Source organism: Xenopus laevis, chromosome 7L (genome assembly GCF_017654675.1).
Source record: "Xenopus laevis strain J_2021 chromosome 7L, Xenopus_laevis_v10.1, whole genome shotgun sequence".
Taxonomy (NCBI): Eukaryota; Metazoa; Chordata; class Amphibia; order Anura; family Pipidae; genus Xenopus; species Xenopus laevis.
Genome location: NC_054383.1, coordinates 76026785 through 76043143, shown reverse-complemented (window position 1 = coordinate 76043143; position 16359 = coordinate 76026785). Strand labels below are relative to the sequence as shown.

The 16359-nt window shown below is 41.5% G+C and overlaps 1 protein-coding gene across 3 annotated transcripts in view; it reads right to left on the bottom strand.

The window, feature by feature from the left end:
• Positions 1 to 88: 88 nt before the first annotated feature.
• ddx25.L (DEAD-box helicase 25 L homeolog) overlaps positions 89 to 16359 on the bottom strand; it is a 37673-nt gene continuing 21402 nt past the window's right edge. For 2 of the 3 annotated variants that reach the window (XM_041568404.1, NM_001088548.1), the window contains 8 exon segments: positions 16098 to 16190; positions 13844 to 13946; positions 13649 to 13763; positions 8051 to 8228; positions 6456 to 6693; positions 3272 to 3434; positions 2832 to 3020; positions 89 to 1727 (listed from right to left, as the gene is read on the bottom strand). In XM_041568404.1, coding sequence (XP_041424338.1) covers positions 1666 to 1727; positions 2832 to 3020; positions 3272 to 3434; positions 6456 to 6693; positions 8051 to 8228; positions 13649 to 13763; positions 13844 to 13946; positions 16098 to 16190 — 1141 coding nt within the window. In that variant the 3' untranslated portion in view covers positions 89 to 1665. 3 annotated transcript variants of the gene reach the window in all.

The window sequence follows — 16359 nt, the reverse complement described above, 5'->3', positions numbered from 1 at the left end:
ACTCTCACTGAAATATGCTACACTCACATTTATTATAATACTTGCATCCAAAAAGGGAAAAAATTAAATCACTTCAAGTTCTGTTCCTCTTTAATGACCTTTTTATTTTGGTAAACAATCACAAATATAAAAAAAACAAAAAACAGACAAATACTACTAATGTGGGTAATTTTGGAACCGTTCAACCTTTAGGCTTTGCTTTTACATTAAAGTATCTGCATTGCGGCTTAACAAACAAAGGACAATGGCACAGTAACACAGGATAAAGAAAGAGTAGGCCAATTGGACAATGGTTTGTATTTTGGGATTGAGAAAATAATGCTTAGTTTCATGCAGAAAAATATCATATGGAATACATCAGAAGCCGATAAGCTTTTTCTGTGATTTTTATTGTGTTAATTTCTGTTTAATGTGGTCCGAGGACCAGGATTAAATAAATGAGTGCATGCAAGTACAAAAAGTTTGGAAGTACAAATATTCCTTAAAATAAAATGGATTTAAAGGATAAGAAAAGCCAAATTGTTGTGTACCGCAGTCAACACTTGCTTTTTTCCTGGGCTGCTACTCCTTGTCTGGAAGAAACACACCAGTCCAGGGTACTTTTATCAGAGCATCACAAAACCACTTTACGGCAGGAGCATGCTCAGGATAGTAATTTTTTGTTTACTATACTGTGCATGTACACACTGCAAGATGTCCCTGCAATAGAGCAGAAATAGCTAATCTATGAATGACGACAGTCCTGGGCTGGTGAACTTCTTTTCTAGAAGAGTAGTGCCAGCTTGGGGAGAAAAAAACAATTCACTGGGGGATGGCATACATAACTTAAATGCTACTTTTAAACTTTTTTTTTTTTTTTGAATTTCCCAAAACTAAGTCTCTACAGACCGAAATAACTGTTGCTAAAAGCCAAAACCTATAAAAAGGATTTTTTTGGAGAAAAAAAAAAAAAAATCGTTAGAAATACAAATATCCCACTTATGCCTTGCACAACGGTACTAGAAGCAATATTCTTTTTCCAGGAATTACATTTACACAACATAACAGAGAAAACCCATGAAGTGGTAACAAAACAAAATTCTTCAAGTGCTTAGTCAGCCAAATTTGCTGTGAAGTGGGCGATTCTACACAATTTGTAAGACCATACATGCAATAAAATATAGTGCAGATAATTATAATGGTGTTTTGAAAACAAACTCTTAGTAATACATGCATTTTTTAAATAATACAAATGAATAATTAACATGCAAACAAAGAAAGTGCAAGAACACATTTTGCAAATAACCAAGACCTTCAACAGGTGAAGTTATAAAAAAAAATTTTAGTTTTCTAGTGATGTATGAAAAAGTGCTCATGTGAAAAACGGTCAAGCCTAAAACTCCAAAAAACTGTGCTGCAACACATTATTAATAGAATCATTGGTAAACAGGCACATCCTGAATATTACTTTCAGAGAAAAAAAAACACACATGAATGATCTTTCCATAACTTCAGATTGTTCACTAGTACTGCATTCAGCAAGATCACAAAATGTTTTACTTTTATTCAATATTTTAAAATAACTTTACTTTTTTTCCCCTTAACAAAAGTTCATTTGGCATTGTTGCAAGTGCAGAAAATGAATCCACAACTTGAGGCACAAGGTGATCATGCCGACTCATCACTTTACTTCCATATTTTCCCCATCTCATCCATGTCCATACTGTTTAGCTTTGTAATCTTTGTGTCTATAAACAAAAAGAAATACTTGAAATTTTTATTTGTTTTTCAAGGCAAAAATATAAAATCCCATTTTTACTTTAAAAAAAAAAAAAAGAAACCTATCGCCAATATACCTTAATTAAAAAATGTGTACTTTTTTTATAAGAACCCTGAAATTCTCCCTCAATTTACTGCTGTTGATAGGTATTGTCAGACTGCCCCTAACTGCTCTGCAGGGAAACAACCATACTTATGAACAGCAGGGGAGCCCACGCCTTACTTCCCAACCATGCAGAACTCAAGCAGCTTTGTTTGTTTTCCTGTAGAGCAGTCTGTGACTGTGTAGAGATTTGTATTGGATTTTATTTTAGCCTTTACATCCCCTTTACCGTTTCCCAAACCAGCTGCAGGAACAAAGATCATGGAGCCAGATTTAAACTGTTAAACTGGGATTCTATTTGGAGGATTAATTTGCTGCAGCCACGGGTTCTGCAGAGTGGGAGAAAGTTTGCATTAAACAATACAAAAACGTAAAATCCACATTAGATTACTACACGACAACACAGGACCCGGTGCAGTCTGCCTATTCTGATTATTAGTCTTGCTGAATTGGCATCTGGCAAATATTATTTGACGTGTGCTGTTTTGATAATTTAGGACGATCCACAAGCAGCCCAGACCATACCGAGCATGTGCACAGCATTGGTCTTGCCAACAAAGTTACAAGACGGTGACCCCTGTGGCCAACTTTGAAAGCATAAATCATTTGTTTGATTAGGCTTGTGGTGCAGTAAGTTCATGTTTTGTATACAAAATGCAGCATTTCTAGCCTTATTCTATTTTAGACGTTACTCCCCCTTTAAGCAGCATGAGCAATACTCTGCAGGGTAAAAAACAAAAAACAAACAAAAAATAACAGATTCAGCAGAATCTTCTGTTGAGATTTTTAGTGAGATAAAAAGATTCCTAGGTTCGCGGATGTCTAAATTCCCCCTTTCTTTTATTCAGTATCTAAATATTAAGCCATATGATCATAGGCAAATATGCTTTAAAATACAGTCTTGGTATAGCAAGTGGTTTTCGGTAATACGCATGAAATAGTAAACAGGCCACCAAAAGTGAGAACTTACTGAAGTGATCTTCAATCTCCTTTAGCATGTACACAAAGAAATTTTCAATAAGGCTCACTGCAATACCCTTCTTTCCAAATCGCCCAGTGCGGCCAATACGATGCAAGTAGGTTTCAAAGTCTACTGAGCCATCAACATTTACTGGCAGGTCAAAATTCACTACAATGGAGACCTGTTCAACATCAATACCTAGAATGAAAGCAGAAAATATTTATGGTATTTTTTTATCTTCTGTATAAATATAAACCATTGCTTGCGACTTTCAACATATAATAAATTCCATCTTTTAACAATTTTCCACTGCAAACCCAAATTCTTTCAGCATTTGGTTTCTTGGAAAATGAAAAAAAGAAATCTTTTGTATTATAATCTTTTACAAGCAGGGTGGTTTCAATCACTATAGCATGTAATCTGTACATTTGTTGTATACACCATTCTACCTCGTGCACAAACGTTAGTAGTAACAAGTACTTTCTCCCTCCCTTCACGGAATCTTTGTATCATGTCAGCACGGTCATAAACTGGAAGTTCACCACTTAACAATGCTACTTGGTGCCCGTCATCCGACAGCTTTTGAGAAAGCCAACTAGCAATTTTACGAGTCTGCAGAAAGAAATAAGAATTAAAAAAAAACCTTAAGGTCAAGCTTAAGTAACAGTGGTGTTCATAATGGTATGCTGACCAGGTTAAGTGCAAAATGTTAGATACCTTAAGAAAATGGAACGAATGAAGCATTAAGTAACACTTATAATTTTTGAGTGGTGCTGGTGTCATTTATAGCTGTACAACTATTTGATTCAGTAGGTACCAAATAAAATAAAAAACTGGACACATGGAAGAACATTAGAGAACAGGAACTATTTCAACTATGTAACAAATGTAACTGTGCAACCCAGATGGGAAGCAGTGTCCCCCCACCCCAGTTGACTACAGATAAAAGAATTTAACAGTAAGTGTATAAATCCTATTTTCTCTTATGTCTCCGGGGGACAAAGACAAATGGGGACTTAAAGCCGCCCCACGAGTAGAAGTGAGGGCAGAGATTGCATATGAGGGTACCGCCTTTATGGCTGCACAATAACGTGCAACACCTTGCGGCCAAAGGATGCTGCCACTGAAGTAAAGGTGTCAAAATGGTAGAAATTTGTGAATGTGTGGATCGTGGACCAAGTTGCCGCTCTGCACAGCTGAGCAGATAGGCTAGGTCAAACCTCCAGACCTGTGTCATGACGTCTATGCCGTCTGCCAGAGGATCTCAGTAGCGGGCAAAGAATCTGGAAACCTTGTGATTGTGTCTGGATGCCATGAGATCGATCTGTGGTTGACCCCAATAACGAATCAGAATTTGGTAGACATTGTGGTGTTGTTTCCATTCCCCTGAATCTGATGGCGGCTGAGGAAGTCCACTTGTGGGATGTGGATGGCTGATGGGTTCACGGCATTCAGCTCCACCCACTCAATCCTTTGGGCCTCTCCAAGAGTGCCCCTGCTTCTTGTTCCTCCCTGGCGGAGGACAACGGTCGTGGCGTACGTCGCACTGCCTGGTATCATAACATTGCCAACCAGTGGTGTAAGGACAGCAGAAACGCCCGTAATTCCAACACATTGATAACTGCGCTTCCTCCTGGGACCACGTTCCCTTAACTGTTCTGCCAGGTGGCACCCCTCAGAGGCTGGCGTCTGTCGCCATCACTGTCCAGTACGGGGTGGCCCAAGACTGCCCCTTGGATAGTGTCTGTGGAGCAAGCCACCACTGTAGGGAGGATCTTGTCTCTCGTGATAGAGGGAAGGTCATCTCTGAAGGATGTCCGATAGTAAGGGACAGAGGTGTATCTGCGAAAATGGAACGGCTTCCATTGTGGACACCAAAGTGCCCAATACACTTCATTGCATAGTGAATCGTGGTTTTGAGTCTGCTCCAGGCTTTGTACCTGCTGCTGTAAACTGATCTGCTTGCTCCATGGGAGGAACACCATCTGTTCTAGCGTGTCGAACTCCAACCCTGGAAAGATCATGCAATGAGATGGTCGCAGTTGCGATTTGGCAATTGTCCAGCCAAACTGGCTGTATCAGAGCTATCGCCCGCTGTAGGTCAACTTGTGCTTGGTGTGTTGAATTGGCCTTGAGGAGAAGATCGTCGTGGTATGGAGCCCCTGGAGGCTTAATGCTGCCGCTGTGACTTATCAGTTTTGTGAAGACTCTGGGGGCAGAGGATAGCTCGAACTGCAGTGCCACAAACTGAATACCCAATGACATCAGAAGTGGTCTTGGTTCCATTTCCCGAATGACTCCCATCTTTAACCTGACTGCTTTGATGTAACGGTTCAGTCCCATGCGATCCACAATATCCGGTGACCAATCTCCCTGAATGCCTTCCCTCACTCTGCGCCTGGCTAAAATGAAAAATTGCCGGCGTTAATCACACGCGGCGATTCGTTTTCCGAAGTCGCCCAAAGTTGCCTCACGAGGAAACTTCGAGCGACCAGCGATTTTTCATTTTAGCCAGGCGCAGTAAGGGAAGGCGTTCGAAAGTCGAGGCTATTAAGTCACCAGGCGACTAAATCTCCCCGAATCGCCCAGTGTGCCCTTACCCTTAAAGGAATTGTTCAGTGTAAAAATAAAAACTGGGTAAATAGGCTGTGCAAAATAAAAAATGTTTCTAATATAGTTAGGCAAAAATGTAATGTATAACGGCTGGAGTGATTTTATGTTTAACATGTCAGTCAGAACACTACTTCCGGCTTTTCAGCTCTCTTGGTTTACACTGACTGGTTACCCTGGCTACCAGGCAGTAACCAATCAGAGACTTGAGGAAGGGCCACATGGGTCATTATCTGTTGCTTTTGAATCTGAGCTGAATGCTGAGGATCAATTGCAAACGCACTGAACAGAAATGTGCCATGTGGCCCCCCCCCCCTTCAAGTCGCTGACTAGCTCAGAGTTATAGAGCTGAAAAAAGTTGGATTCTGGCTGTTTTATTTGACATCTGTTCACTCCAGCCTTTATATATTACATTTTTGGCTAATTAACTCTATTAGAAACATTTTTTATTTTGTACAGCCAATCTATTTACACAGTTTTTATTTTCACACTGAACTGTTACTTTAACACCAGCTCATATATGGCAAGCAAAAGCTCCAGAGTTACAACAGCATGCATTATTTCAAGACTAAAACTTACTCAATGAGAATGTCAAAAATGTAGACAGTAGGTTCATGGCTTTGGGATAAATATACAACATGAAAGAACAATTATTTCAAAAAAGTATTTAAAGTAGCATAAGTAACATTTTTCAATGATTTATTTCTAATTGTTTATTTTAATGCTCTGCAGATAATCATTTAATACAGTAGAATCCCTATTTAAATTCCCGGATTTTATATTTTCATGGAATAACTGTTGTCCCATTTAGGCAAGCTTTGTTTACTCTTTCCCTGTTTTAAGGTTTTCCTGGAATTTATGCTGTTTTGACATGGTCCTCTAGAAACTGTAAAATCTGGGTTCTATATATTTGCGAATCATGGACACTGTTTTACACATTTTTTGTGGCACCCACATAACCAAAAAGACAAAATAAAAAAGTAGTGAAACTTCCCTTACTAGAAAGTAAATACATACAATTACCTGACAAAATACAATTGCTTGGGCAATTGTTATAACTCCATAAAGGTTACATAGTGCAGAGTATTTTTGCTCTTTGTTTTCACATTGATCATAAAATTGCTGTATATTTTTAAGAGTTAACTCTTCTTTCTTCAGTTTTATGATATTTGGGTCTGGTACAATTCTTTCAGCAAAGGCCCACACAGAATCCTCAAAGGTGGCAGAGAAGAGAAGCATCTGGCAACTTTTTGGCATTGATCTGTTATTATAATATAAGTATATTAAAGGGGATAAATCTCATCCAGAAACCCCTACATAAGCATTAATTTACATACATTTATGACAAACAGTTTAGATACTGTTGATTATGTGGCACAGTCATCCAGAAACACCATAAATCCACTCCTATGCACACAGCATAAGAACTGGAAACCAAGAAACTGGGCAAAATGTTATGTTCTGCTGAGAAATCTTTTTCTGACACCCAAACACCAAACGTATCCCCTAGCTATTACCCTGTGACTTCTCACTCTGACCATCTTCTTTAAAACAGACCTAACAGCGAAATACATAAAGACGGGTGATCCTATGGGTGACTTCAATTATCCAGACATGGGGACTGAGGTAATGGGCCTGCAAAGTCAGAAAAAGTTTAAAGAAAGTAGCAAGGAGCTTAAAGGGATCCTGTCATCGGAAAACATGTTTTTTTCAAAACGCATTAGTTAATAGTGCTACTCCAGCAGAATTCTGCACTGAAATACATTTCTCAAAAGAGCAGATTTTTTTATATTCAATTTTGAAATCTGACATGGGGCTAGACATTGTCAATTTCCCAGCTGCCCCTGGTCATGTGACTTGTGCCTGCACTTTAGAAGAGAAATGCTTTCTGGCAGGCTGCTTTTCCTTCTCAATGTAACTGAATGTGTCTCAGTGAGACATGGGTTTTTACTATTGAGTGTTGTTCTTAGATCTACCAGGCAGCTGTTATCTTGTGTTAGGGAGCGGTTATCTGGTTACCTTCCCATTGTTCTTTTGTTTGGCTGCTGGGGGGGGGAAAGGGAGGGGGTGATATCACTCCAACTTGCAGTACAGCAGTAAAGCGTTATTGAAGTTTATCAGAGTACAAGTCACGACTTGGGGCAGCTGGGAAATTGACAATATGTCTAGCCCCATGTCAGAGTTCAAAATTGAATATAAAAAAAATCTGTTTGCTCTTTTGAGAAATGGATTTCAGTGCAGAATTCTGCTGGAGCAGCACTATTAACGGATTCATTTTTAAAAAAAAAAAAAAAAAAATTCCCATGACAGTATCCCTTTAAAGATAAATTTGACACACCCTTTCGATCTTCACCCTACTTGGGTTAGCAATCTTAACTGCCCGCTTGAAACCCTCCATTACTTTCCAAACACAGACTGTGGTTTGAAAACTGCCTTCCTACAGCTTTCAAACTGGAAGCCAATATTACTATTCCAAAATTTTAGCATTAATTCTGGCAGAACATCCATTATTTTAGTCAAGTTGTAACAAAAATAAGAAACATATTTAGTAGTTTAGTAATTAGAATTGGATGTTTAATTCAGTCAACAAACAAATGCATAATTAGAAATCCACTTACCTTTTAACACGGACACTGTGATCAGAATGACCTTGAACATTTATCATAACATCAGCCTCATCTAACACAAACACAGAGATGTTTTCAACAGTTATCAGCCGCAGTTTAAAGCACCAGTCCAGTACAGTACCAGGGGTACCTATTACGATCTGTGCTTCTAATCTGCTTCCTTTTCCAGCTAAACAAGGCAGAAAAAAAGAATTCCAAGTTCATACAACATTTTTTTATAATTCGATTTTACTTGTTAAATAGATATCAAATAGCTTCACCATTTTAACCAAGTATAAACATGTACATTTTATTCAGCAGCTCCCCAGTTTGCAGTTTCAGCAATCTGGTTACTAGGGTCCAAATTATCAAGCGGAACCAGGCACAGATTTGAAAGAGACTGGACTATGAATAGGAGATGGCCTGTATAGAAAATGAGATGGTGTACTCGCCGTTAAATTTCTCTTCTCTACTCACTTGGGAGATACAGGGACAGTGGGGTACAGCTGGTACCTTTAGGAGGCAGTACACAACTAGGAAAAAAAACGGACTCCTCCTATTCTGGTTATACCCCCAGCAGGTCGAGCTCACCTCAGTTTGTAACAAAGTCAACAGGAATAAAAACAAACAATCTATGAAAAGAATAAACTGTAACACTCAAGTACAGTGTTGTAACGTGTGATAGAAAAAAAAAAAATTAGAGCCTCAATCCAGGGAAAAAAGCCCTGAGTCCCCTGTGTTCTGCTTGGGGGACACAAGGACAGTGGGGATGTACCAAAGCTGTCCCCTAAAAACCCAGGTGGGGAGTGAGGCCTGTATGGAAGTAACCAATGCAGCTTGAAGCACCTTTCTGCCAAAGCGATGCCGCAACGGTATCAAAACGGTAGAATTTTGAAAAAGAGAGAGTGGACAGAGGTCCACATAGCCGCTTTGCACAGCTGCCCTGATTTCTGAATGCCCAGGAAGTACTCATCCCTCTGGTCAAGTGGGCAGTGACCTTAGCTGGGGGAGATTGTCCCCATGCTATGTAGGCTCGCTGAATTGTTTGATCCAACGGGAGATGGCAGATTGAGTGGCCGGAGCCTTGCGAGGCCCGGAAGGGAGGATCAGTAGGGCATCAGTCTTATGAATGTCCTGAATTATGTGTAGGTAGAACTTTAGAGCCACCTCCTTTAGGGTTAGCCGGTGAAGCACAAAAGGTTGGAACAATCATCTCTTGGTTCAGGTAAAATTCAGCACCTTGAGCAAAAAGGATGGGACCTTTCGTGATGGAAAACAAGGAAGGGCAGGTTGCATGACAAGGTGTAGAGTTGCAAAACACGTCATGCCAGAAGGAATACTGTCTTCTAGGTGAGCCATTGGAAGATACCGAGCCTAGTGGCTTGAAAGGTGGTTTTTGTAGGGCTTGCAACACTAGGGTGAGGTCCCAGAGGAGCTGGTGGTCGTACTGGGGGGAGCCACGTGTGCGACCCCCTGCATGAATGTCTGGACATCTGGCAGTAAAGCCAGGCATTTCTGGAAAAGAACAGATAGAGCAGAGAATTCTAGTATGTTGGGAATTGAAAACATCCTGATGTTTGCTTTGTGACAATCGCACCATTGGCCTGTGGTAGGCTTTTGCTGAAACTGGTTTTCTTGCAGCACACATTGTGCGTGCTAGAGCCTTGGAGAATCCTTTTTTTCAGGATCTGTGTCTCAAGAGCCACGGTGTCAAGTTCAGGTATGTTGGGTTTGGATGCCGGATTGGCCCCGGAAGTGCAGGTTTTTGCACCTGACTAGTTTATGAGATCTGTGAACCAGGAGTGCCGAGGCCACCTTGGTGCTATGAGTATGAGGGTTGTCTGTTCCCTCTGCAGCTTCCTGAGCAGGAGTGGAAGAGGTGGAATGTAATATGCCAGATGAACATGCCATGTGTCTGCTGTGAGAGCATCGGCAGCTAGGGCTAATGGATCTCTCTTTAGCGAGCTAGAAAAGCCGGCACTTTCCGTTTGTGTCAAGTCGCCAGGAGGTCCACCTCTGGAATGTCCCACATCAGAGATCTCTTGGAACACTTTGTCCTTTAGTGACCACTCGCCCAGGTCTATAGACTATCTGCTTAGAAAGTCTGCTTCCCAACAGGCCTGGAATGTATATGGTTGACTGAAGGGTCCAACGGTTTTCTGCTCATTAAAAAAGGAACTTGATTTTGTTCAGAGCACTTCTGCTTCTCGTGCCCACTTTGTGGTTGATGTAGGCCACCGCAGTGGAATGTTAAGTCTGAATCCTCACAGCCTGGCCCGTCAGATCCTGCTGCCAATGAAGGAGACCTAACTGGATCGATCGGATTTCGAGGTGATTGATCAGCAATTTCTTTTCATAGCAGTTCCACACTCCTTGTGCTGGTTTTTCCTTGAGCACTGCTCCACAGCTGCACAGAATTGCATCTGTAGTGAGGACATGCCAGTGTGGTTCTCAGAGTGGTCTGCCCCAATGTGAGGTGGGTAGTTTTCAGCCACAAGAGTAGATATGTTCTCGTCTCATCTTGTTAGACAGATCTCCTACAGTAAGGATTTCAGATTCCATGTGACTAGTATGTTCCATTGGAGTTATCCGAGGTGGAATTGGGTGAATGTCACTGCTTCTATGGTGCAAAACTTGACTGTGAAGAAGCAATGAGGAGGAGGTGAGGAAAACTCTAGGTGATAACCTTGAGTCACCACTTCATGAATCCAGGCATCCTGAATGAGTGAGAGCCACGCGTCGGCGAACAGACTCAGTCTCCTCCCTATAGGTGTCACAATTTATGCTGTATGAACACCATCATGCTGAGGTAGACTTGTCCCAAGACTTAGGAGTGTGCTTTTTGTTGTGCCAGGATGGTCTTTACTTATTTCCGAAGCATCCACGAGCCCCAAAGGATTGTCTTGGGGAGAAGATCTCATACTTTTGGCTCGGGGGCCACGAAAAAAACCTTCCCCTGCAGAAGGTGAACCGAACCGTGGGTTGTGGTAGGAGAGTACTCTGCCATCCGTAGCTTGGCTGATTTTATCCAAGTCTGGGCCAAATAGGAGCTTACCCTTGAAAGTATGGAAGTCAGGGATTTTTTGGAAGAAAAATCAGCTGACCATAACTTCATCTATAAGGACCTGCGGGCTGCAATAGCAAGTGCCGATGACCTACTGATTACTTGGGCTGCATCTAAAGAGGCCTCAGAAATAGTCATTTGCCGCTTTTATCTGGGAAGCCCATTGGGAAAGTTGGTGACAAGGAGTTCCAGAAGAAATTGTGTCTGAAGAGGGTCTAGGACCCCTTTCTTGATCTGAGTTGGAAGAAAGCTCACCTTCAGATCAATCCCAGTCGTCCCCTCAATATACCGATATATGGAAGCAATTCTGGATGGAGAGTCGCTCTCATCAGATGGGGCTCTGCGTTTTGGCACCCGTCCCTTGGGATTATCAAGTCATGACAGGAGTCCAACGATTGTGCCAGTCTTAGTATCCCCGTAGATACCTGTAGTTGAGAAGCCCATTCTGGTGGAGAGGGGGGCTCCCTGAGTGGAGAGATATCCTTTTTTGGGTTGAGGAGTCCCCCTGAGCGGCCTGGTCTACCTGAGGGAGAGTAGGGTCTGAAGACTCAGAATCATGTTCAGCAGGCTTATATTTAGTGCATATGGGGTCTTTGTGCCCTGATAGCAAACATGTGACATTTGGCACAGGCAAGGTATTTAACAGAAGCTGTAGGCACTCCCCTGGAAAAAAAAAGTTGTTGCTTTGCCTCTCAGACATGGTGTCAGAGTGTTATAGCCCTTAGTGCAGCCTCTCAGTGTAAGGAGAGTGGCCTAGAAAAACAGCCTAGTAGCCCCTGTGCTCAGCTGAACACTAACCTGAAGATGGGTATGAGCAGGATAGGAGGAGCAGCTGTCCTGGTTGTGTCCTGCTGGTAACCGAGAACCAGTCAGTAAGATACCCCACTGCAGGAATCTGCAGCTGTAAGCTGCAGCGTTGCCAGTAAGTGCAAATGGGGTTGAGAGCGCTGACCGAGAGAACGTGCCATGAGAGAAGCCTGCACAAAACGGTTGGCGGAGAGGAGTGCTCAAATTTGCACAAGAATTGGCGCTCATATGAAGCGTGGCGTCTTGGAAGAAGGGCGGCAAATACAAAGTGTGCACACAACCGCACACCGCCCACTCCCTCTGACAGACGCGGAAGCGGGTCTGGAGACTGTCACACTAAAATAAAAACTTCGGAGCTGCAGAATGTGCATGCTCTAGAGAGAGATTCGCAAAGTGATATATACTCCCACACTAAGGCGCCTTGTGGGCAGGGGAAAGGCGTAACTTAGTCCTGGAAGGCCAGCTTTCTTTTTACCCTGCAAGGGAAAAAAATTTAATCAGGCTGGGTGTTCTGTGAAAGGCACTCAAAAACCCCAGGGCAGATCCTTCGTTTGGTGATGTCAGTAGTGGACCTAAACTCAGTAGAGAGGGCCCGATTATCCTCAGGTGTCAGTCTGGCTGAACAATAATAGGAAAATAATAAACATGTCCCATCCTCCTGAGGACATAACTCAAACTGGGGTGAGCTCCGCCTTCTGGGGTTATAGCTGGTGTAGGAGGAGTCAGTTTTTTCCTAGTTGTGTCCTGCCTCCTAAAAGGTACCAGCTATACCCCACTGTCCCTGTGTGCCCAAAAGCAGACCAGGAGAAAGATGAGTAATGAAAAGTAGAAATAACGTTAAATGCTTGGCCTTTGAGAGCATTTGTTTTTTTTTTACAAAAGTTAGTGACCCTCATTTGAAAGCTGGAAAGTGTAAGAAAAGGGCAAATTAAATTTACATTAACTTAATTGCTTCTCGCAGGTGCAAGCTACATATGTTCCTTTCAGTCAGGGTCATGTGGGCAATTAAGATGTCTAGCATCTCCTGTCTGATGGATTTATCTGCAGCATTAACCAAACTAGGTATATTTAGAGAAGTATGGAGATGAGCCCTTAAAACATTCACTGCTAAACTGAAAGGAAGGCCCAATGATATTTCCCCACACATGCCCATGCAGCAAATCTCTGCGGACCTACCACATTAACAGTGATGTTGCAAAAGATAGCCATTTCATCAACAATGACCAAAATCCAGTATTAAAAATCAGGACTCAATATATCTGCATAAAACATTGTTTTCAATATAATGTACGCAAAAAAACCTTTTTATGTATTGGGAGTTTTTTGCAGCTCATCTTGTGAATATTGTGGCTGTGCAGTTTTGTTTGCAGGGTTTGCACCTGAGCCATTGTTTTTGCAGAGACATTATTCAGTAAAGTTACCAGGGCAACATGGCAGCAGTGCCAATCTCTGCATTCCACATTTTTAATACAAGAATTAAAGTTGTTTTTCTTTTTTTAAATAGAAAATAATGCAGGTCAAGAAAGAGCCAGGAAGGGGCAATTTAATAGTGCCCAAGAGTATGTCCAAAAAAATCTGGAAAAAATATTTAAACCAGATCAGGAGGGGGCAATGGGAAGGCTTTGGTAAATTAGCCACCACAGTCCAGTAGGCAAAAACAATAGTTTCTGCTGTTTGGCATTCCCTGAGTAAATGTTAGTGTAGATGCATTGTTCTATAAAAGAAATAAAAACACATACGTCTATTTCCTCGTAAGGCATAGATGACTTCAATTCCAGCACAGAACTTCCCCATCTCTTCAACGACTTTCCCAGTCTGCAAAGCCAGTTCAAATGTAGGACTAAGACAGATGCACTGGGGAATGTAAAAAAAAGTAAATAAAACCGTATGAACCATTTAGCATGGATTCATCTTTTCAGATTTTCAAAAATCACCTGTGGATACTTCTTGTTTGCATCCACACGACTCAGCATAGCCAGTACAAATGCAGCTGTTTTGCCCGTTCCAGATTGGCTCTGTGCTATCAGATTTTGGGGACTGAGGGGGGTAAAAAAAAAAAAAATAAATAAAAAAAAAGGGCTTAAGAGCATCAATGCACAGGTAAGGTTTTAAATGCAGAACATTTTATAATAAGAATTATGTAGACATTAATATTCTGAGAGGTACATAATGACCAATGCACATTATTTGTTTCTGCAAACAGATCCCTGCATTATAGACATATACTGTACATACCTAGAGACCAACACATTCACGACAAGGAAAAAGGGTTGTTTATTGGTAACCTTATTAGCTGCCTCGCAAGAACCAAACATGGAGTTTTCCAGTTTGCCGTATTTATCTCAAGAAATAGCAAAAAACAGATGTAAACAGGCAAAAGGTATGCTCAGCACAGCGTATTTATTGCCATTTATTGTACTCAAATTGAACAAAAGGGTTCACCTTCAAACTACCGTATATACTTGAGTATAAGCCGACCCGAGTATAAGCCGAGGTACCTAATTTTACCTAAAACTGGGAAACCTTATTGACTTGAGTATAAGCCTAGGGTGCATTCCAGTACTGTGTTGTGATGTCTGTACGTACTGAGGCAGCAGCTGTCATGTAAACGATATAAAAGCAGTGGATGGATGGTAGGGAGATTTTATGGAGCGAAAACACGTATTATGCTCCTTTGTGATTTGGACATTGTGTTATTCGTAAAGGACAGCTGAATTGGCACCTGCAGGTATGTAATGAAAAGGCAACAATGTAAATGGTTTTGTCCACTTTAGTTTATGCCAATGGCAGTACAGGTTTTAATAGAGGCTTTATCTATTAATATCCCTATATTTTATGTAACATCTGTGAGGGCTGCTGCCATCTGGTAATTGATCAGCCATCCCCTGATGTGGATACTTCTACCTGCAGTTGGTTTGTGGTCAGGCTGTGAGAAGACCTAATGAAAAAAGGCAAGGGATAGCTGTTGGGAATCAGTCTGTCCTATTGCAGACCTCACTGCCTGTGCCCTGCAGAACGATCTGTGGGGACAGGAAGGCGAGTTGCATGCCCATAATCCTGCTAGACTTCCATTAAAGCACAGGATATTAAAGTTTTCCGTACTGAATTAATAAACTATAAAGTATGTATGTATGTATGTATGTATGTATGTATGTATGTATGTATGTATGTATGTACGTACGTACGTATATATATCTAAAAAAAAGTGCCGCTTGTAACTCCTCTGGACAAAACATGATGGCTGCCTGATGATGCGCACTAATTAGGCGACGGAGACGCGGTCGTATAGAAAAAACCATAACTAAGATGGCGGCGGCGCAAACTCCCTAAGGATTATGCCCTTAACCAAGATGGTGAATCGTCCGAATGGTGCGAAACAGCCACCTGGGAATAGGGATGAGGCTGCCGCAAGTCCTCACCTCTCAGTGCGGAAAGAAAGGAAAGAAAAGAAAGTAACCTAAAGGGGGAAGAGGAGGGGCTATCGGTGCATGCCCATTTTCAGAAATGTAATGCAGGGAAAATGGCTGCCACGCAGGGCACAGGAGGAGATTGCATGAGCGCGGTTTGGGTGATTGACTCGAGTATAAGCCGAGGTACACTTTTTCAGCAGATTTGGGGTGCTGAAATACTCTGCTTATACTCAAAATATATACGTAGTGGTTTTCAGATAGATCACCAGAAATTACTTTTTCTAATTACTTTCTATTTTCTGTGTGACCGTTTTTCTAATATTGAAGTGTAAAGTGTAGGGATGGACAGAATACACTATTTTGGATTCTGCCAAACCCTTTCGCGAAAGATTTGCCCGAATACTAAACCAAATCCTAATTTGCATATGTAAATTAGGGGTGGGAATGGGGAAAAATTTTACTTCCTTGCTTTCTGACAAAGTCACGAGATTTCCCTCGCCACCGCTAATTTGCATATGTAAATTAGGATTCGGTTCGGCAGAAGGATTCAGCCAAATCCTGGATTCGGTGCATCTCTAGTAGTGTCAATTTTCACCTTCTAAAGCAGCTCTGGGAGGGGGGGTCGCCGACCCTGTAAACTGTTCTAAATTGATGCATTTAGTCTATACATTTCTTATCTTTGGCCCTGCTGAGCAGACTCTATGGGTTTCATTTCAAGTGTTTGAAATGTGAACAACCCCTTTAAGAACTGCATAACTAACTTGAACACAGGACTTACGGATCTGCAAGCATCATTGGAAGGGCATTCTCTTGGATTTTTGAAGGTCTGTTGAAGCCCATAGCATATATACCACGTAGCAGTTCGTTCTTTCTGCAGGATAAATGTGACATGGGTTTACACAAAAACAGGAATACAATGAATTAACACTATTGTAGGGAGGTTTATGTTAGACTGGTCCCTCACCTTGATTTATTTTTATAGAATGGTCAATGCAAAGGAGAAAACCCAACTTTTCAGCACTAAAACACTGCTTGTATGC